This window comes from Arvicanthis niloticus, chromosome 3, assembly GCF_011762505.2.
Source record: "Arvicanthis niloticus isolate mArvNil1 chromosome 3, mArvNil1.pat.X, whole genome shotgun sequence".
Taxonomy (NCBI): Eukaryota; Metazoa; Chordata; class Mammalia; order Rodentia; family Muridae; genus Arvicanthis; species Arvicanthis niloticus.
In genome coordinates, this window is record NC_047660.1 from 6,264,658 (window position 1) to 6,287,106 (window position 22,449).

Genomic DNA, 22,449 nt, shown 5'->3' on the forward strand with positions numbered 1-22,449 from the left:
AGGTAGGAATTTAAACATTAAATCTCTAAAATTAAAAAGTAGATATGTAGAAATCCTAATTTTGAGTTGAGTGTACTTGGGTTTCATTTTGAGACCAAAAACACCGTCTCACAACCTGGAGTGGTTCTAGCACTTGGCCGACATTTGCTGAGCAGCAAGCCTATCCTTGGCGATGCAGTGCTGCTGGGAACACACGGCTGAATAAGATCCAGCTGTTCTGCATTTACAAAGATCAATTTGTGGTAAATAAATTACCAAGCAGTCTGAGAAGTTCTATAATAGTTGTGTGTGTGTGTGTGTGTGTGTGTGTGTGTGTGTGTGTGTGTGAAGCCAAGAAGAGAGTCGGGACAAGTCCTCAAGGGCGTGGAGCTGATGCTTCTGAGACAGAAAGAGGTGCAGACTCTGGCTCGATGTGGGAGAAGGCAGGAAGGGTATGGATAGGTGGCAGGTCCTAGGTGTGGGAGCATCACACAGCACTCTAGAGAAACCTCTGGAAGGAAAGTGGTGGATCTGGATCACAGGCTCCCGAGGAGTTGTCTGGGACACAGCACAGGCCTTGGATATAGGAGGCTCAACAATAGCTGTCAATCCCTGAAGGCCACATGAGGAAATAAGTGACCCAGAGTCCTTGAAGAATTCTCTCTTCAAAGTGTCTTGGGACTTGTTTCTCTGTGTAAGTCCAGTTCAGTAATCCCATCTGGCTTTTGAAGGTCTATTCCAGGATACCTAGGAGTACCCGACACCTCAGATAGCACCAAAGCATAACCACTCTGACTTTTCCTACTTATGACAAAACTGAATTTATGAACTAGACACAGGAAGAAATCAACAACAATAACTAATAATAAAAGGAACAATTATAATAGTGTTCTGAAAAAGACCTATGTGAGCGTCGTCTCTCTTCTTTCAAAGTGCTTCCGTTTCTCAGCACACTGCTGGAATATTTTAGACCAGTTGACTGCAGGGAACTAACCACAGAAAACAAAATTGTGGATAAGGGGAAACAATTGTGCCTCAGAAAAGGATTCCCTAAGAGGTTTCTCTGCCTTCCTTCATTTATTTTTTTTCTCTCCAAATTCCCATGTTTTAAGTTGTACTCTGCTCTCTTATCCCACATCATTCAGCGACATCAGGGCCTGACTCCCTGGCCAGCACTGGTTCTAGGCACATAATTGGTCTGAGGGGCCTGCCCTGAGGTGAAAGTGTGTGGGGAGGGGCCTGCCCTGAGGTGGATGTGTGTGTGGGGAGGGGCCTGCCCTGAGGTGGACGTGTGTGGGGAGGGGCCTGCCCTGAGGTGGATGTGTGTGTGGGGAGGGGCCTGCCCTGAGGTGGATGTGTGTGGGGAGGGGGTATGTGGGGAGGGGCCTGCCCTGAGGTGGATGTGTATGGGGAGGGACCTGCCCTGGGTGGATGTGTGTGTGGAGGGGCCTGCCCTGAGGTGGATGTGTGTGTGGGGGGAGGGACCTGCCCTGGGTGGATGTGTGTTACCTGCCCTGAGGTGGGTGTGTGTGGGGAGGGGCCTGCCCTGAGGTGGATGTGTGTGTGGGGAGGGGCCTGCCCTGAGGTGGATGTGTGTGTGGGGAGGGGCCTGCCCTGAGGTGGATGTGTGTGGGGAGGGGCCTGCCCTGAGGTGGATGTGTGTGTGAGGAGGGACCTGCCCTGGGTGGATGTGTGTTACCTGCCCTGAGGTGAATGTGTGTGGGGAGGGGCCTGCCCTGAGGTGAATGTGTGTGGGGAGGGGGTGTGTGGGGAGGGGCCTGCCCTGAGGTGGATGTGTATGGGGAGGGACCTGCCCTGAGGTGGATGTGTGTGTGGGGAGGGACCTGCCCTGGGTGGATGTGTGTTACCTGCCCTGAGGTGGGTGTGTGTGGGGAGGGGCCTGCCCTGAGGTGGATGTGTGTGTGGGGAGGGGCCTGCCCTGAGGTGGATGTGTGTGGGGAGGGGCCTGCCCTGAGGTGGATGTGTGTGTGAGGAGGGACCTGCCCTGGGTGGATGTGTGTTACCTGCCCTGAGGTGAATGTGTGTGGGGAGGGGCCTGCCCTGAGGTGAATGTGTGTGGGGAGGGGGTGTGTGGGGAGGGGCCTGCCCTGAGGTGGATGTGTATGGGGAGGGACCTGCCCTGAGGTGGATGTGTGTGTGGGGAGGGACCTGCCCTGGGTGGATGTGTGTTACCTGCCCTGAGGTGGGTGTGTGGGGGGAGGGGCCTGCCCTGAGGTGGATGTGTGTGTGGGGAGGGGCCTGCCCTGAGGTGGATGTGTGTGTGGGGAGGGACCTGCCCTGGGTGGATGTGTGTTACCTGCCCTGAGGTGAATGTGTGTGGGGAGGGGCCTGCCCTGAGGTGAATGTGTGTGGGGAGGGGGTGTGTGGGGAGGGGCCTGCCCTGAGGTGGATGTGTATGGGGAGGGACCTGCCCTGAGGTGGATGTGTGTGTGGGGAGGGACCTGCCCTGGGTGGATGTGTGTTACCTGCCCTGAGGTGGGTGTGTGGGGGGAGGGGCCTGCCCTGAGGTGGATGTGTGTGTGGGGAGGGGCCTGCCCTGAGGTGGATGTGTGTGGGGAGGGGCCTGCCCTGAGGTGGATGTGTGTGTGAGGAGGGACCTGCCCTGGGTGGATGTGTGTTACCTGCCCTGAGGTGGATGTGTGTGTGGGGAGGGGCCTGCCCTGAGGTGGATGTGTGTGGGGAGGGGCCTGCCCTGAGGTGGATGTGTGTGGGGAGGGGCCTGCCCTGAGGTGGATGTGTGTGTGGGGAGGGACCTGCCCTGGGTGGATGTGTGTGGGGAGGGGCCTGCCCTGAGGTGGATGTGTGTGTGGGGAGGGACCTGCCCTGGGTGGATGTGTGTTACCTGCCCTGAGGTAGGTGTGTGTGGGGAGGGGCCTGCCCTGAGGTGGATGTGTGTGGGGAGGGGCCTGCCCTGAGGTGGATGTGTGTGTGAGGAGGGACCTGCCCTGGGTGGATGTGTGTTACCTGCCCTGAGGTGAATGTGTGTGGGGAGGGGCCTGCCCTGAGGTGAATGTGTGTGGGGAGGGGCCTGCCCTGAGGTGGATGTGTGTGTGTGGAGGGGCCTGCCCTGAGGTGGATGTGTGTGGGAGGAGGGACCTGCCCTGGGTGGATGTGTGTTACCTGCCCTGAGGTGAATGTGTGTGGGGAGGGGCCTGCCCTGAGGTGGATGTGTGTGGGGAAGGGCCTGCCCTGAGGTGAATGTGTGTGGGGAGGGGCCTGCCCTGAGGTGGATGTGTATGGGGAGGGGCCTGCCCTGAGGTGGATGTGTGTGTGGGGAGGGACCTGCCCTGGGTGGATATGTGTTACCTGCCCTGAGGTGAATGTGTATTCTGAGGGGTCTGAGCTTGCCACAGAAACATCTGTGTTCTGCACACACCCTCAAACCCAGAGTCAGGCCTCAGCTAGAAGGATGTTCTACATACCGTTGCTCTACTTCACTCAGTTCCACAGAGCACCACTGGTACCATGCCTTTGTCTATTCATAAATGGCATGAGAAGAAGTTTCTGTGTTCATATAAGTCTAAAGAATACTGAGTTCAAAGTGTGTTTTTAAAAAGTATTTGGAACGTCTTCTAGCCGCCATAGATGAAGATGAATATATTACTGTTCATCTATGGGAACCCAAACATGTCTGACTCTGGGACTCTTATTTCACAGACCATCTCACTGGAACACACTTTGGGAATTGATGCCTGGGAGGCCTTTGTTGTTGAGGTTGGGGTCCTGCCTGGCACCCTCTGTCTTTGCACATTCTCCTCCTTTTCTGCTCCCCACTCTTTCCCAGCACTCTCTGTAACCGCTGCACTAATGTCTTTAAGATCCACCTCCATCAATGCATCAGTACTCTGATGGTAAGATTCCAGGCTGCCAGCGGCCTACAACTGTCTTCACACAGTTCCTAATATGGTTTTTATTTTTGCACTTTTCATAATTACTATCTCACAGTGCAGAGAGAAGGCTTGGTGGTTCCAAGAACTTGAAACTAGAGTTTCGTCCCAGCACACACTGGGTAAGCTGGGCATCCCAGGCAGGTCTGTAAGCCCAGCTTCAAAGAGGAGAAGCAGGAAGAGGCTTGCTGATGCTTGCTGGCTTCTAGCTAAGGAAACGTGAACCCTAGGTTTTGGTCCACCCCCCCCCCCCCCACAGGTGCACATACACTCACATAAATAAGCATAGGAACTAATATTATTTTTATTATACAAATTATGGGATATAATATTGATAACTATGTGCATGTATGTATTCAATGCAGGACCATCAAATCAAGGTATTTAAGACTTTCATAATATTTTATTACTGCATTTTATTTGTATAATTATAGCTGTTTCTTTGGCTTCCTGCGAGTCTCCAGTTGTCTTAAATGCTTTCGCTGGCTCTATGCAGACATTCCTTCAATCTGGCATGTGATAGAAGCTACTGTTTCACCCCTTTAATTTTTTCAAGCTCAATTACAATTACAGTTGTCACCACCTTGCTTGTAAACCTGTTGCTGTCTTTCGAATGGAATGATAATTAATATTACATTTACTCACATATTCTCGTTTGGGCAGCCACATTTTTTTTTTTTTTTGAAATGTCTCTGTCCATGATTATTTTTAAGGGTGACGTTTTTAACACCTAGTTTGGACCTTGTAAAGTAACTAAGGACCATGATTCTCATGGATTTGGATCAAACTCATGATACCATCCACAAAGTTAAGACATACTGTTTTTAATCTTATAAATCTCAGCTTGGATGACTACAACCGCCGGGTTACACTGTGTAATGGGACCTATGAAGGTTTGCTGAGAAGGAACAAAGTAGGCAGAAATAATGAGAAATTGCCAACCTTAAAAAACGTGCAAGATTGTCTGTCTCTGCAGAAGTTTGACAGCCCTCCCTTCTTCCAGAACTCTACCTTCAGCTTCAGGTAGGCAATGGTCTCCACCGCTACCCCTCGGAGCTGTGCTTCCCACCCTTCCTGACACCTGTCTTTACTGGGCAGGAAACTCTGAAACCAGGTCATGAACATTTTCTTCTGTGTTTCCAAGGTAATCTTCTTTCAAGTACCACTGTGGCAGGGTGTAGATGTTTAGAATTTGTTGGAACTAGAGAAGGAAACGAGAGAAGAATAAGGAAAATTCTGGGGTGTGTTTAGAAGAATAAGCGTCTTCCAGCCAAGCAGATGGACTATTTCATTGAGAAATATGAATGTAAGAATCTATGTGAATTCAAAATTCATTTATTGGACACAGGTCATATATACCGAGAGATTTAAAAAAAAAAGCCCTGGCAATAACATTATGAAAGAAACATAGTCCTTGTCTTTCAAGTGTATAGATAATAAGAATAAAGATAACGAGTTACACTGTGCACAATAGAGAACAATGTAACGCAGCAGGTGTGTTGGTGGGAGGTGGGGGTGGGGGGTGGGAGGTGGGGGCAGCGTTGATTGGGCTCCTTCCCCTTGCAGAAGATTATGACAAAAAATGGACTTGAAAGAATCCTTAGTCAGTTAGTGGCAGAGCCTCTCCTATCCTTATCCAACCTTAGAGGAGAAGATGACTGGGTAATGTTGAGACTTTTGACAATCTTTACTGAAGTCACCACACTCTGGTTTTTCTCAGGAATGCACTGGAAGGGTTTGATAAAGCAGATGGGACACTGGACTCTCAAGTCATGAACCTTCATAACTTGGCTCATTCCTTCCTGAACGGAACAAATGCCTTGCCACACTCAGCTGCCAACGACCCTGTTTTTGTGGTATGTTAGACTCAGAACTTACAAAGCTGTTTCTCCATGTTACGTTGGATTCATTGGCTTTGCAGGGAAGCTTTGGTGATGTTTCTCTCTGTAAACAATACCCCTCTGCTGATAGACATTGATTTTAAGCCACACGAGCCAAATGGGTAGGTAGCATATGAAGCCCCTGATCATAAAACAATCCTTTAGGAATGGTTGGATTTAGATAGACTTAACCAGGAGTTTACAGTCCAGAGGGGAGTTTGCAAGTTAGCAGAATTCTGTCGGTAATCTAACAAACTGTATATCACAAATTAGCATAACTATAAATGGTGTTCCTTGGAGAATGAACAGTATTGAAGAGTGTGCACTGCACACAGACTACACTCGTTTGTCACCTGTAGGAAACAAAGGCTTGGGTGGACAGAAAGAAGGAGGAAAGGGGATGTTGGCTGGCTGGGAAGCACAAATGCTCTCAGCCGTAGTAGTGATGCAAAACCCAGGACAGGAGACAGCCATGAGAGATGAGACAGGAGACAGCCATGAGGGACGGGACAGGAGACAGCCATGAGTGACGGGACAGGAGACAGCCATGAGAGACGGGACAGGAGACAGCCATGAGAGACGGGACAGGAGACAGCCATGAGAGACGGGACAGGAGACAGCCATGAGGGACGGGACAGGAGACAGCCATGAGGGACGGGACAGGAGACAGCCATGAGAGACAGGACAGGAGACAGCCATGAGGGAGACGACAGGTAATGAATTTCTTTGAGAAATGTGATGTCAGTATTACTTCAAAACAAGGATATCTTGACCATACTTGGCAACGGGGTTGTCCATTTTAAAATCACAGGCCACACTGGTTCTTAAAGATGTTTACCAAGGACTTCTCTTGAGACAACTCAAGTGGGGATGGTGCCATCTGGGGCTACAATATTCAGCTGCCCAACATGGTGCCTGTTACCTAGAGATGGTCCTCTGGGAACAGCTATAAAATAGACCCCTTTACTGTGGCTTAGTTACTCGTGGTCATCCATGGTCTGGAAGAAGAGGAAAGATGAATATTATATGAGATGTTTTGATAATTCACATTCACATCAATTTTACTATAGCATTACAGTATTTAGTATTACAGTATTTTATTAGTTTGTTACGTATTCCTGGTTGAGAAGTTAAACTTCATCATAGGTACGCATATAGAGGAAACAAATAGCACACATGAGGTTTGCTATCCACTGAGGTTCAGGTATCCAACGAAGGCTTGGAGCATGTGCGCCTGTTTCCTTCCCCCACAGATGAACACATTGAGTTATTATAACTCCTTACAGGGAGAGAATGAGGAGGATGGAAAAGCCCTGGCCAATGGACATTAGAAAAGACGGCTAGGCTTTGGGTGGGTGCCCACTCGATATTCTGTGGAGAGAGAATCAGGGGAGTTTCACTTCAGGTCAATCCTGTCAGGAAGAAAGGGTGATTCTATCATTGGCTACTGAAAGCTCGTGCCCATAGGAAGGCAGACTAGATATTGCTTATCGGTACATCAGCAGCAGTCATTTGTAGCAGACAGCAAAGGACACTGGGTATTCTGTCTGTGCTCAGACATGCCTATAGGGTTATAATAGTTTGGTCCTGATCCATCAGAGTCACAGAGGGCCCTGTCTGCTGCTGGTGTTCTATGGAGCAGTGTTGTCTGAGAGAGTGCATCCAGGCCTAGCTGACAGTACCAGACCAGCTCCTGGGTGTTGAGGTTGCTTTTCTTTCTGAAGAACAGCTCATTAAAGTTGGCTGAGAAGATTTATAGAATGGCAGGCAATACCGGTTTTCAACTGCTCACCTCTAGCAAGTGTCAGCTTTGGAAGCCCTCAGATCACACTGCCTATTTGCTGGCCTTCTTCAAAGCTGTGCGCCTCAAGTAGATGATTTAGGACCCATCATAAAAAGAAATGCCTCCCTTTGTCCTTTAAATTTTTGATAGTATTTTGCATTTAGGTTCTTCCAGAAATTTCCTTTTCTTTGTTATATTTTATTAATGTATCTTCGCTTGCTCAGATTTTTGGAGTAACACACTACTGACTTGTTAGTGTGAACAATAGCTACTGCTCTGGGCAGGGGGTCAGCAGTGTAAGATCAACACGTTTAGCACTGGATGAAGGTTCCTGTATTAGCTTTTCTTATCACTGTGACCAATGCGCATGACAAGAAGCAACAGGAAGGTTGGAATGTTCATTTTGGCTTACAGTATAAGGGGATACAGGGGATCGTGGTGGAGAAATCACGGCAGAAAGAGAGGGCTCCGGTCTCATCACATCCACAGGCAGGAAGCCGAGTAAACAGGAAGTGGAATCTGGCTATAAAACCTCAAAGCCCTCCCACAGTGAGCTACTTCCTCCAGCAAGGCTCCACCCACAAATGTTGCAAAGCTTCCTGAGCAACTAGGTGTGAACTAGTTATTCAAACAGCAGTCTGTAGGGGACGGTTCACATTAAATCTCTGTCAGCTTTCTTCCTGGGCCTCCTCTGTGTGAGCTTCAGTGATGGGAAGAGGCAAGGAGTAACCTCTCTTATGCTGTTTCCTAGAAGGACGCTAATCCTATCACATCAGGGCCCCGCCCTTAAGACCTCAGCCAACGTTAGCAGTGTCCTTTCAGGTCCCGTCTCTGAATGTGGGCACATCAAGTGAGCATGAGCTGCAGTGTCTACAGGTTTGTCTTTGTGGGCTTCCAGGAGGCTGTGTGACGCCATAAGAAGACACTCAAACCCAAATCGAGTTGGGGCTAAGCAAGGCAACTTGACTTAGACTTTTATCTCCTTCAAAAGAGGCGATGGATGATCATTCTTTCTAGAAATTGTTTTTTTCTCTCAGGTCTAAGTAGCCATAATACCTGACAGGGTTGTCAGCTGTGTAGACTGTTGGTCCCTGCCTCTGACCAGGTGGGACTCATCTGTGAGGTGACAGCAGCCACTCATACCATTTGCCTCCTGCTGGCATTGCCGAGGTCTCTGGCTCCACGGTTCAGATCATTTCCTTGGCTTTCGCCTCAGCCATCAGCGCATGTCCAGGTTTCTGGTACCTGTCTTCGTTCCCTGAGACTTTATGTCTCTAAGAAGGTCTTGTTCAAGCCCAGCATCGACCGTACATTTGTGCATGGATCCCTACTCAGAGGGGCAATTTTACAGCTTCTCTTGTCAGTATTTCCGGTTCCTTTCAGTAGAACCATGAAACTACGAGGTTCTCTGACAGATTGAGGGTGAGGACACAAATCTTTCTCTGCTTCTAAAGGAAATAATAGCAATGGCACTAAACGGTTTTTTTGTAGGACTGCTGTCTTTCTGAGGAACCCCATGAACTCAATTAAAGCCTCCAGGAACAGGTCACATGTTTCTGTAAGTGGCCAGATAGCAAAATTTTGGGGTTTTGGGGGCCCGAGGGCCTCAGCTGCTGCTACTCAATTATTCAGCTCCTGTCTCTCCGTTCCACCTCCTCTGCTGCTCTCTCTCCACCCCTGCCTCTCTCCCTTGCTTTATTTTCTGATCGGTACTGGGAACTGAACCTGAGTTCTAGTGCATGTTCAGCAAACATTGAGCTGTATTCCCAGCCCTTACTGAAGCATGAAGGCAGCCATTGCTAACGCACAAATGCTGATTGTGGTATCTCAATAAAATGCCACATGGGCACAGGTGGTACATTCTGAACTTGTCTTATTTAAATAGCACTATGGTCTCATGTTTTTTCTTTTTCTTTCTTTCTCTCTCTCTTTCTCTCTTTCTCTCTTTCTCTCTTTCTTTCTTTCTTTCTTTCTTTCTTTCTTTCTTTTTTTTTCTTTGCTGGGTCTTAACCTAAGGGACCAGCATTCTTTGTTTGCAGTATAGGACACTCTCCCCATCTTCTCAATCTCTCCTTCTTCCTTTCTTATTTTTAACTTTGTAGTGGAGTTAAGACTATGTCACCCATGCTGGCCTCGAACTCATAATCCTTCTACTTTAGCGTCTGGAATATCACTGTAGTCATATCCTTTTCCTGTCCTAGGTGAGAACCCACATGGTAACTTTGTTAATAAAAACAAAACCAAACAAAACATTGCAGCTTACATGTAGTTCAAGGATATTAGGTATATAGTTGTCTTGGTCTTCATTACTTTTAATATCTCCATATTGAAAGTTTTGGGGAGTAGTAATATATTATTATATACATAAAACGAGAACAACAGCAACCAGAAAGCCAGAGCCTTTCCTCAAAGGAGGAGAGAAAAGCATTTTGTCACTGTTTTCAACACACACACTTACTTAAGGCTGTTTACACAGATGTTTATGTTGAAGCCAAGTCAGTTTTAAATGGTTTTGCTTCCTGAGATTTAGGATAAACTATTTTAGTTGACAGTTACAGCTTCAGGATTTTCAGATTTGTGGGGCAATTTATGCAACTATGATGCATGCTGCTTTTATTAAAAATTATTTTATAAAATCTCTACAAGCAATAGAACTTCAAAATTGTGTAGGATTGCAATAACAAGAAAGAGAAGAAGGCAGAATGTTAGGAAGGAGGAAAAAAGAACCTCTGAAGCAATGTCTGAAATTCTAATCATTCTTAGGAGTTGCAGCAAATCCACACATTTATCATGGAAAATGAGGATAGGCCACAGGGAAGCTAGGCATTGCTCTCTTCTGTAGTAAATTTAGATATAGTCCAGAACATGTGAAAAATGGGAAAACCAATACACTGTAAAATTTAACAGTTAACTGCTGAGAACGAAGCTGTGAAGAAATGTGACATTCTACCCAGAGCCTTGGGACACTTTTCCCAGAAGCATCTTAGAAATGGGCTGGGAGTTTGTCTCTCTGTGCCCAGCAGATCCTACCCCACTCGTGTTTGTCTCTGCGTCCAGTCTATCCCACCCCGTGCGTGTGTTGCAGACTTACCGGTGTTATCTTTAAGAACTAACAGAAGCTGGAGTGTTGTTACACACCTGTAATCTCAACACTCAGGAGTTCGAGGCACGAGGATCAGGAACTCCAGGCCATCATTGACTACATAGGAATTTCAGAGCTAGCCTGGCCTACCGGAGACCCTATGTTAAAAACAAAAGTAACAGTCTTTCATTGTACATATACACATAGCACTTTTAAATCTAATTTAATGCTGTTTTGCAAGACATAGCTTATGTGACTTGGGGAATTAAATCCAGGGCTACATACAGGCATAGAGCCTACCGACTGAGCTATACTCCCAGCCCTTGCAACACCGTTTAAGGGCACGTCCTCCGTTATGCACGGAAGTTATTTCCCCATGTTCCTGTTGTGAACAGCATGGTGAGAAACTGCAGGTGCTCTTTGACATACTACCCCCTCTAGATCTAATCCCTGTGGTGGAGTTCAGGAGCACACAATAGTCCTGAAGAGCTCCAAACTCCGGAGACCCTTCCTCAAGTCTTAGGACATTGCGGCCACTCAAAAATCACAAGAAACCATACCTGGATGCAATCAGCAGAGGTTTATTAGGGGAGGAGCCGGCGGTCAAAACGGCAAGCTCTTTAGCTCCAAGAGCAGGGTTTTGGCCCCATGTGGTGGGTTAAAGTGTCTTTTATAGCATGGGGTGGGGGGAGGAAGGCATTTTCGCACGCTTACACATGAATGGTTGCATTTTCGCGCGCTTACACATGATTGGTTGTTTTACAAATTTTGAACATAGCACTGGGAAGACCAAGGGAGGAGTAACCAAGAACAGTGGAACATTTCAGAGAATCTAGCCCAAATGATCTAGAGTCATGTGAGATCACTCTGCACACTCATTCTTCTCCAAAATGTGGTTTTCACCATGCTATTGTGTCCTATCCTGCCATTTCAGATTACTATCTTTACTTTTTCTGGCTATAGGGTTATAGCTCCACCTGTGTGGTAGCATCTTTATCTGTAGTCAGGAATGCCTTCCTGCCTTGGGCGAAGCTTGGGGAATGTAATCCAGCAAGTGTCCTTCACCTGGAATGTGAAGGCCTGAAATCTTATTTTCAGTTCCGAGTTCTTAAGGCGAAACATCTACACATATTTCATAAAATGGCCTTTATAATTTTTCACTCTACAGTCCCACTTCTCAATTCTGAGGACCTACTCCATCATTTTCCACCATTGCTTTACTAAACCAGCAGTGGAAGTGTTCACCTTTCTCCAAAGCCTCACCAGTCCTCTTAACATTCACCTTCTTGGTACAAGTCATCTGGCCGAGAGGTGGCATCGCTTTGTGCTTCAGAGTTATCCTTTTACAAGGTACACGTGATGCGTTCTAAGCACGTTGAGACGGTTGGGAAATCCGTGCGTTGATTAGACAATGATTGCTGGCTCATGTATTTGTTTTCCACCAAATGTACTATAACTCTAATCCGGCTAAGCCTCCAAAGCCAGCCTTACCATCTTTCTCTCTGCCGCTGTTCCTGCTCTCTCTCTCTCTCTCTCTTTCTCTCTCTCTCTCTCTCTCTCTCTCTCTCTCACGCACACACACACACACACACACACACACACACACACACACACACACACACGCACTCACTTTGTCACCTGACATAAATTAGAATCATCTGAGAGGAAGGAACCTCAAGTGAAAAAAACCAAAGTCTTCTCAAGGTAGAGTTGTAGGTTGGCCTGTGGGGCGTTTTCTCAGCCGATGATTGGTGTAGGAGGGCTCAGCTCGTGAGAGGTGGAGCCACCCTTGGGCAGGTAGTCCTGGGGAATATAGGAAGACAAAGTGAGGGAAGGAAGCAAGCCGGGAGAAGCAAGCTAGTAGGCAGCACTCCTCTGTGGGCTCGGCCTTAGTTGCTGCCTTGAGTTCTGGACTTCTTTTCGTGATGGGCTACAACTGTGAGCTGAAACAATGTTTCTCCTCAAGTTGTTTTTGATCATAGTCCTTCCTTACTGCATACTGCAGTAACAGAGACCTAACTAAGATAGTGTGGATGTGAGTGTGGGTGCGTGTGTATGAGTGTGTGTGTACTCATATTAATATAAAGTGTCTCAACTGTTCCCCACTTAATATTTGAGACAGCATCCCACACAAAGTCTGGAGCTCACTGATTAAGCTAAATGGCTGGTCACTGGAGCTCTGGCACGAATCTGTTTCTAAGCTCTCCAGAATTACAGGCATTCACTCATTAGCACCTGGCTTTTTATGTGGACTTGGAGATCTGAACTCAGGTCCTTACACTTGTGTGGCAAGTGCTTTACCCACTGAGCTATCTCTCTAGCCTAAAAAAAAAAGCTTAAAAATCCTCACAATTACATGTTCAGTTTTTAAATTTAAAATTATAATTTGTGTGTATGTATGCGCCTGCATGTTCATATTTGCACCATCTGCATGCAGTGACCACGGCGACCACAAGAGGGCACTGGAAGGCTGGAGTTGCGGCTTGAGAACACTGTGAATGCTAGGAACAGAAGCCAGGTCGTCTGGGAGAGTAACAAGCACCCTTAACCACTGAGCCACCTCTTTAGCCCCCATTTCAATTTTTATACTTAATTTTCTTTCATGTTTCAAGTTGTATATAGTAGCAATTATAATATATTAGTGACACATATTTCTATTTGTTTCACTTAATTATAAAGTGGTTACATTGTCTCTTAATGTTTCAATTTCATTTGGTGCTAGGGATTAAAGCATACTAATCACATGCTCTGCCACTTGATTGCACCTCCAGCCCTCCCTAAAATTTTGAATCTTAAAATTAATAATGTACATATAAGGTTCACAATGAAAAGTGTCTAAATGAAACATTGTTTCTGTCTTTCAGCCACTTGTTACCATTTTTTCTCTAGGTATATTTCATAAACATAGAAGCAAATAGGTTATACATTCAACTAATGGAAACTATACTATAGACCCCTTTCTTCCCTCACCTCCCGCCTCCTCCTTCCCTCACCTCCTGCCTCCTCCTTCCCTTCTTGTCCCTCCCTTCCCCGTCTCTCTCCCCTCCCAATTCCTTTTCTGTTCTCTTTCATTCCAGCACATATCCATTAATAAGGCTCATCTCTTTCCCCTTATTCTGGTTGGTTGGTGATATATTGTATCGATTTATCATCAAAATTTTAACCAGGCACTGCTTCAGTCCACTGTGCATGACAATGGCAGAGATCCTGAGGCTAGGCAAATCATACAAAACTGATTCCTACAGCTCATGTGTGAGTGGTCTGAGGATGGGTTGCTGCGATATAGACTTGAAGACCTTATGTAACATCAACCCCTGGTGAAGACAGACAGCGAGAAAGCATGTCTCAAGAGAGAAAGCAAAGAGCCGAGGAAGCCAAATGTACTTCGGTAATGGCCTACATAGGAATTGGACTCTGGTCCTGATCGGCAGCTCAGCCACATGCTGACGAACAGGAAGAGTGTCAGCCATTCAGGAGCTAGGTCCCTCACGTCTTATTCACTTAGTTCCCATTACCTCTCAACACCTTTACATTGGGAATTAAAATTAAACATTAATTTTGATGGGGACAAATCACATGGAAGTCACAGTGGGCATTTAGCAGTTCCTAATCTTTTCATTTGCCAATAATATTAAGGCAAAATGATGTCAAACAGGGAGGCGAGAAGACAGGATAGAGTCCTTGGGTGGAACAGCCAAGAGAACATTGGACATTTGATAAAAATCCTGACTTTTCCCTGAAGGCTGAAGGACAGTCCCTCCTAACTCCTGCATGGCACAGTCACGGTCACTGCTAGCCCCTCATTTTGACATTATGCTTTGTGAGCCTATACTGTCTTGCCTTCTCCTCTTTGCTAATTTGGTAGGAGAAGAAGTTTTAATTTGAATTTCTCTTATAAATGAAGCTCAGCATCTTTTCTATGCATTTAAACATCTCGCTAACATTTGCTTTTATATGACCAATATGTTCATTTCATCATGACTCCTGTCTAATTTTATAAAAAAAAATCACAACTATCCAAAAGAACCAGAATTAGTGAGACTAATTTGTTTTCTAACTGTTCAACAAACCACAGTGTCCTCTGTTTTTTTATGTTTTTCATGGAAAAAACTAATAACACATTCAGGTAATTTTTAAATGTTCATCTTTTTCATTTATTTTTAGTTTATGAGAATCTGGTGTACTCATTGACACCACGTCCAGTCTGTCCCAGTCACACGTGCAGTGTCTTATTCTTAGGGCTGGGCACAGGTTAGTAGAGTGTGCGCTTACTCGGTGTGGGGCCTGGGCTCTGGCCTCCAAATGTCGTTTTCCATTTTATTTAGAAGCTGTTTACTATTTAGCATTTATTCAGTGACAGTTCCTATTCTATAGGCGTGGACACAAACATAATGTTTTAACCTCACAAAGCTCTCTATGCTAAACTATACTCCTCATCTGAAACATGGAGAATATAAGATTCGGAGACACTGAGGTGTACAGCCATCAGCTAGAAAGGGTTCCCCGCTCACAGATTTCCTCCATCTTGTTCTTCCAACGATTTTGCCTTTGTCGGTTGAGACAGTTCTTAGCTCGATCCTTCACGATGGCTTTCGTTATAGCGGAGCCAGTTTAGTGCTGTTAGGTCGTGCTAAACGGAGTCAACACTAATTGGGGAAGCATGTCTGAATAAATATTCACGGCTTTTGAAAAGATGGGGCCATTGGTTTTACTGTATTTATGCTTCGTAAATGCAGTGTTGACTTTTTAAATATGCAGTTTAATGTAGCAGACACACAGTCGCGACCTCTTAAGTAGCATCACGTCTGAGTAAGATCTAGAAGAGCTGAAGAACCCACAAGGATGGGTGACCACCACGGGCAGAGGTCTCTGTGAGTTCCATGAGGTCTGGGAATGTTACTCTGGCAGACACTGTCTTCTCAGTACTAGGCTTTATAAGTTCAAACACACACTTTTGAGAATTAAGTCTATACCAAGGACTGCAGTAAATGTACCTCCTTATCAGTCAAATAAAATATGACTTTAGCCCCAAGCCAAACTTATGTGCACATTTAGGATAGTCCAGCATCAGCTTCAGTTTCCATCTCCTGGGGCTTTGCTGATTCCATAACAGAAAAATAGCCTGGAGGTAGCTCTGGGCAGACTGGACTCTCATCCTACCACGGAGCTCTCTCTTCAGCCCTCACAGAGGATGCTTGCTGAACTGGTTACACCTCTTAGAAGGTTGATGCATTAATAGCAGAACCCCATTGCACCTAATCTTTGTGTTTGCTCAAATATTTCAAAACCATAAACATGTTTCCCCTCAAGAAATAAACTACTGAGTTGCCAGGGTTCGGTTTTCTCCATGTGTCATATTATATACAATATATTCATAGGTCTATATATGCATAAATATTTGCATGCATATATTTCATATTGTCTTGGTTTGGGTTTCATTGCTGCAAAGAAACAACATGAGCAGGGTAACTCTTATAAAGGACAACACGTAATTGGGGCTGGCTTACGGATTCAGAAGCTCCATCCATTATCTTCATGCCAGGAAGCACGGCCGGGTCCAGGCAGACATGATGCTGGAGAAGGAGCTGAGAGTTCTGCATCTAGGTTAGAAGCAGTCAGGAGACTGACATTGCAAGGCAAACATGAGAAGGCTCTCTTCCAAACCGGGAGGAACCTGAGCCAAAGCGCCTTAGAGCCCACCCCCACAGTGACACACTTTCTCCAACAAGGCCACACCTACTAATAGTGTCACTCCCTGGGCTAAGCATATTCAAACCACCACACACATATCCATTTAATTTAATGATGCTTTTTAATTTTATTTTTCTTTATGTGTATGTGTGAGCACTTGTATGTAGATCTGTGCATCATCTGCATTTTGGTGTCAACAGAGGGGATCAGATTCCATGGAGCTACAGGCACTTGTGGGCTACCATGTAAATACTGGGTAGTGAACCACGGTTCTCTGTAAGAGTGACACATGTTCTTAACCACTGAGCAGTCTCGCCAGTCTGTCTCATCACTGTACAAATCTAACCAGGAGAGTGTCTTTTTCTGATAAAACTTCTCCAAAATGATAGAGAAATCCGCCCCCATGCCCCGTGTGTATGTTCAAGCGGGTGAGTGTGAGAGCCACAGGTTGACATTGAATGGCTTCCGCAGTCACTCTATGGCGCCAAAACTTATTTCTCTATTTTGTGTTTATGTGTGCATGCACAAACACGTGTCCTGTAGTGGGTAATAATTCGATGACAACCTTCTAGAGTCAGAGCTCTCCTTCTACAATGTGGGTAGCAGGGTTTGAACTTACCACCGAGCAATCTTACCCGCCCTTTTAGTGCTCAGATGCTCTTTCTACTACGATCACACACTGGTCCATTTAGGGTGCTGTAATGAAAATACCAGAGACCAGGCTCAACCAACCAACATGTATTTCTCATAGCTTCTGGAAACTAGGAAGTTCAAGGTGGAAGCGTCAGACAGTGGTGAGGTGCTGTTTTGTGGCTCATAGAAGGCGGTGTTGTTGTTGTTGTTTTGTCTTCACATGGCTGAAAGCGAGAAAACATTCTCTAGGGTCTCTTCTATAAGGGAACTGATCCTACCCTTAAGTACTCCATCCTACGGCCTGTCGTCGTGCAGAGACCTATAGCTTCCAGCCGTCACACTCAGGGTTAGGGATTCAGCCCATGAGCTAAGAGAGGACACATGCACTCAGTCTGTACAAAGCTGCTTCTTATCCCCCACTGAAATGTGTTCCTGCAGCACAGCTCAGCCACACAGGTAGAAGTCTGGATGCCCTTTAACCGTTTCATGTGTGTCCTATACGACATATTTCAGGAAACGTGAAAACAGCACCCTTGCTATACATTGCTTCAGAGCCTTGGTAGAAAAAGGCAAGAATTAAAAAAAAAAATCCTTCGTGGAAGAACAAGCTGATTAAATATGGTTTTGTTTTCAAGGCAGGGTCTTATTACTACACAGTTCTGACTGGCCTAGAATTTGATATGTAGACCAGACTGGCCCAGAACTCACAGAGATCTGCCTGCCTCTGCTTCCCCAGGGCAGGGGTTAAAGACGTACACCACTACCTTAAATATGTTTGAAAGGGGACTTTTATTTTTAGGCTTTTTGCCTCAAGTTTTACATTAGATTGTAGTGCCTGGATGTCTGGGTCCATGTATGTCTTGTGACCTATACACAATCACATTTATCCTTACTTCTGAATTCTGAATCTAGAACCTACAACAGTAACATGTCGACATCAGACGGGCCTCTCGGATGATAAGGAATGTCTTCTGGATGGTTGGCTTGTGAAGGTCGCAGTGTGCTGGTCTTTGATAATGTATACACCTTTTTGTAGCTGGACTCAGGTGTTTGTGGTTTCTTTTCTCCAGGTGCAGAAGTCTTCTCAATTCTCCTGTATGGCAAGAATCTGAATTTATAGCCAACCCAGTTCAAGCCCTTTGGCTGGAGCCTTATTCTTCTCTGCATTCTTGTGTGGTGTTCTCTTGCCTTTGAGAACAGTGTGCGCTGATTGATTGCTTTCTCCTGCAAGGATTACATGAAAATGATTTTTAGTCACGTGTTCCCATTTTCTTCAACAGTGCTTCTGAGTCGAGACTCGGCGTTTCCCTCCCCGCTTCTTATACATGTCTTTATTTTGCCAGGATGAAGCAGAATGGAGCTGGGCAGGACTTTGTCTCCTTATCCTAAATGTTAAATTTTAATTCCAACCTACATTTGTCTCCAGATAGTGGCTAAAGGTCCAAAACAATATACCCTTGCTTGACTTCTGCTCCTCACATCTGACTCTGAAATAGCTGTTGGCCATTAGAGTAATAACGCCCAAGTTAATTTTCAACTTGCATCTAACAAAGATACAATTAGTGTCCCAGCAACAACACAATGTTTCTTATTGAGGAGCAGCATCCAGAGCTTCAGTACAAACACTCTCTGTATTGGCTACACTGTCTCTCTTTGTGGCTGTGGATATGTTACTACTTGCAGTCAATTTATTATAGTCTGCATCTTTGCAGAGCACACGGCTCTTCCTCACTTACTGTGATCTGTAAATTGGGTCCTCTGTATGTTGTTTCTACCAGAGCATTTATTGTATGTTTTATGGCCCTCATGAGACCTATTGTCTTTCATTATTTTCCTCCTTTCTTTTATCTCTGCTGGTTATAAATTGCTTTAGAGTTTTGTCTGCCCTTTTAATTATATGCCTTGCACTGGGAGGACTCACTGTGTTTCTACAAGCTGTTAGCCTCTTGCTGCACCGACCTCGCATCTTCCTGCTGTCCTGAGATTCTCTAGTCTTTTTTCTAATTTTACTTTTATTTCTGACATGGGCTCAGAGATCATGAAAGTTCACAATTGGCTTAGAAATGCCCGAGTTGAACTCTACACTTTCTTCTCCTTGTCAAAGGCGAGGATGTACCAGAAAACTAATTTGCTATTATGGTTGGTCCTGAGACTTAGCTGAGTGATTGATGCACAGTGTGATTTATTGTATGGGAAAAGAGATATGTGGTTTGAGAACTTTGGCTTTAGCACGCCTTTAATCCCGGCACTTGAAAGGCAGGGGTAGGCAGGTCTCTGTGAGTTTGAGGCTAACCTGGTCTATAGAGCGAGTTCCAGGATAGCCAGGGTTAAACAGAGAAACTCTATCTTAAAAACCTCAAAACCCAACCCAACCCAACCCAACCCAACCCAACCCAACCCAACCCAACAAAAACAACTCTGGCTTTATCTGTAAAGGGATGAGGATGGAATGCAGAGATGGCTCAGCAGCTAGAGTGTAGACTGCTCTTGCAGAAGACCCGAGTTAACACCCACACCAGGTGTCAACAATTGCCTGAGCTCCTGTGGGTCTGGCGTCTCTGTAGTCATAGTAGCACACATGCTTTCCAGCACTCAAACACACATACATTGAACTAAAAATAAACATTTTGTTGTAAAATGAACTCTGGCTGTACGGTGGACTTCCTGGTTCACAAACTCTTGTACCGTAGTATGCCAGCTGTGTGCTTCCGGTCAAATCTCTTAATGCTTCCGTATCTTATACTCCCACTCATTGAAATACTAAATTCCTAATTCTTACTCACTCTGTAAATGATCTTGTTTGTATGTAATTAGCTCAGATAAGGTCATATTAGAGGACCGTAGGTGCTTCATTCATTATGCAAGGGGCCGTAGCCTGCTTCAGAGTTCTACTCTGTGTTAATTGTATACAATAAATGTTTGTTTTGTTTATGGCTTTGAAGGCTAGAAAGTCCAACAGCACAGCACTGGCATCTGGCAAGGGTCTTCATGCTGCATCACACGGTGGCCGCGGAGGAAGGGCAGTATGTGAGTTTCTAACAAAGGAGAGAAAACAGAAGTTGGTTTTCGTTTTTTATGTTTTTAAGTGAGAAAATGGCTTCTATTGTAACCACCCCAATCACAACATTCCCCCATCCATGTGTTCAGACTCGTGACTCATCAGTGGCAACGGAATGTCAGCATGAGCTTCAGAGACACATTCAAACCTTAGTAAGTGGTGTCCACGGAAGCAGGAGTCTGGATGTGGTCAGTGTATGAAGCCAGAGACCCACAACCAAGCAGTGGCCAAGGCCACTGGAAGGAACCAGCTCCAGTAACATCTTATTTTGGATTCCTGTCTAGAACTGGGAGACAATGAGCTCGCAGTGTCTAAGACACCCAGTCTGTGGTTCTTCCTTACAGTAGCCTGTGCATTTAATGAAGGCGGCAGTCATTAAATCAGGTTGTCCTAAGGCTCCAATGTGTTATTCATAAAGCTCTTAGGGTAGCGTTTGACACAGAGCAAGCACTCACAATATTAATTATTGTATTTAATGCGTGCTAATGATGTACCATATGCCGCCCTAGATGCTCATCTTTTTATTAGCTAGCCCTACAGAGTCATGATGCCAAAGGATAGTAGCCTGCGTATACCCATAAAATAGGAATTCCTTCATTCTTCTTCTATGAGCCATTGTTTTAAATTAAGCTAGTAATAGCCCTGATGCTAGAGTTGAAGTGACAGTCACCATTTGCTAATGTTTCTCACACAGCAGAAGCTACTATAGGTTCTGTGTTGTCAGCTCCATCTCTCCACTGCCACATGCTGGTGTCCACTGCTGTTTGCAGTGGTTCCCTTGGTCAACGCTCATGGGCCACGTCCTCCTCATCTTGAAACTTACTGCTCCTTGATCCCCCCCAGTGCCAACACTGGGGTTCAAGGAACAGCTTTCTCTGTGTGTGGTGGAGTGAGTGTGAGTCTGTCCTGAGCTTTTCAGACCTATTCCTTTCCCTGTGGTTATCTACTGCTGTGTTAGAAAGACCCCAACACTTCAGCTCAAAGCTGTGTGACCATTTAGTTTCTTGTGATTTCTTATGAAACTCTGGAATGGCTTTACTCAGACAGGGTGGGCCGTGATCTTGAGGCATTTGTAGTCTGTTGGTGTAGACAGTGGAGCAGCTGTGGTGTGGCTAGCCTTTGTTCCCTTTGGTTTCTCTGTGTGACGGAGTTGGGCTTCCTGATGACAAAATGGCTGCCCCTAGAGAGGTAAGGCTCCTATACTGTGACCCTGAGTTGACCGTGTCTAAGACATAGGAGGAAGAACAAATGCTGTTCTTCAGTATCCTGAACTTGCAATCTAGGAATGAAAGAGGAAGTGTCAGTGCCAGGTGTGAAGTCTCTACTGAAGTCTCTATGTGAAGTCTCCTGCTTCTACACCCTGTTAAAAAAAATCAACTGAACTCTTGCCTCTATACCTGTTTTAAAAAAAATCAGGGCTGTGCATATGGGGATTGCACTGGTGATGTTTTGAAATATATAAAAGATTGCAGTATTTGAAAAGGATTTTACAGCTTCTCTGAGAAAATAAAAATGAGTGTTGTGTATATTCAAACACTTTTAGACTTTTTATTGCTGTGCAATACTAAGAATTCAAGGGAAAGGTTTGTAAAATGAGTAGGTAAAGGGCACGCAAAATCCAAAAATCCACTTTTGATGTTTTTATTTCTTTTTTTATTGCTCATTTATTTTACAGTAATGGTGACTGCTACCTCTTCTTTTCTGGTAAACTCAAGCATCTAAATTTTGTGTAGAATATGTATTTATCATATTTGCCTTTCTCCTGGATGCAATAATTAGCACGATATGCTTAAGGTCTTAGATGTTCCCAAACCAGTGTGAAAATTGCAACATGAGTTCATACTTATTCACTTGATCAAAGGATTCACAGTCTCCCCTGAGGAGGTATGTCTATATGTCATTGCAGAGTTCATCTGGAAACGCCAGTCAATGCGTGTGTCTTCAGGGCTAGGCTGGGCACACGTACTCCTGTGTTAGGACTATATTTCATTGCAGAGAAGGCTGGGGTTGGGTGAGTTGATCAGCACGATGTTCATCTGTCTTCCAGGTCCTCCACTCTTTTACAGACGCCATCTTTGATGAGTGGCTGAAGAAAAACAACCCTCCCACAGATGCCTGGCCTCAGGAGCTGGCACCCATTGGTCACAATCGGATGTATAACATGGTCCCCTTCTTCCCACCAGTGACTAATGAGGAACTCTTCTTAACCGCAGACCAACTTGGCTACAATTATGCCATTGATCTGTCAGGTAAGGAGTACAGCTTTTAAGTGGGTGACTCAGTCAGCTTCTAAGGCACCTTTCTTTCTCGCTTTCTTTTTAATGTAAGCAAGACTGTTAATTGAAGCATTCAGGCCGAGTTAAGTTTATTGGCTATTTTGAGAATACCTTGGATTTAACAAGATAAGTCATTAAGCTACCAATTAAACATCAGAA

At 45.4% G+C, this 22,449-nt stretch overlaps 1 protein-coding gene across 1 annotated transcript in view; it reads left to right on the top strand.

Moving 5' to 3' along the window:
• Positions 1 to 22,449, top strand: part of Dct (dopachrome tautomerase) — a 40,565-nt gene that overhangs the window by 12,698 nt on the left and 5,418 nt on the right. The window contains exons 5-7 of the mRNA XM_034498081.2: positions 4,731 to 4,910; positions 5,608 to 5,743; positions 22,062 to 22,263. Of these exons, the coding sequence (XP_034353972.1) occupies positions 4,731 to 4,910; positions 5,608 to 5,743; positions 22,062 to 22,263 (518 nt within the window). The remainder of the gene's footprint in view (positions 1 to 4,730; positions 4,911 to 5,607; positions 5,744 to 22,061; positions 22,264 to 22,449) is intronic.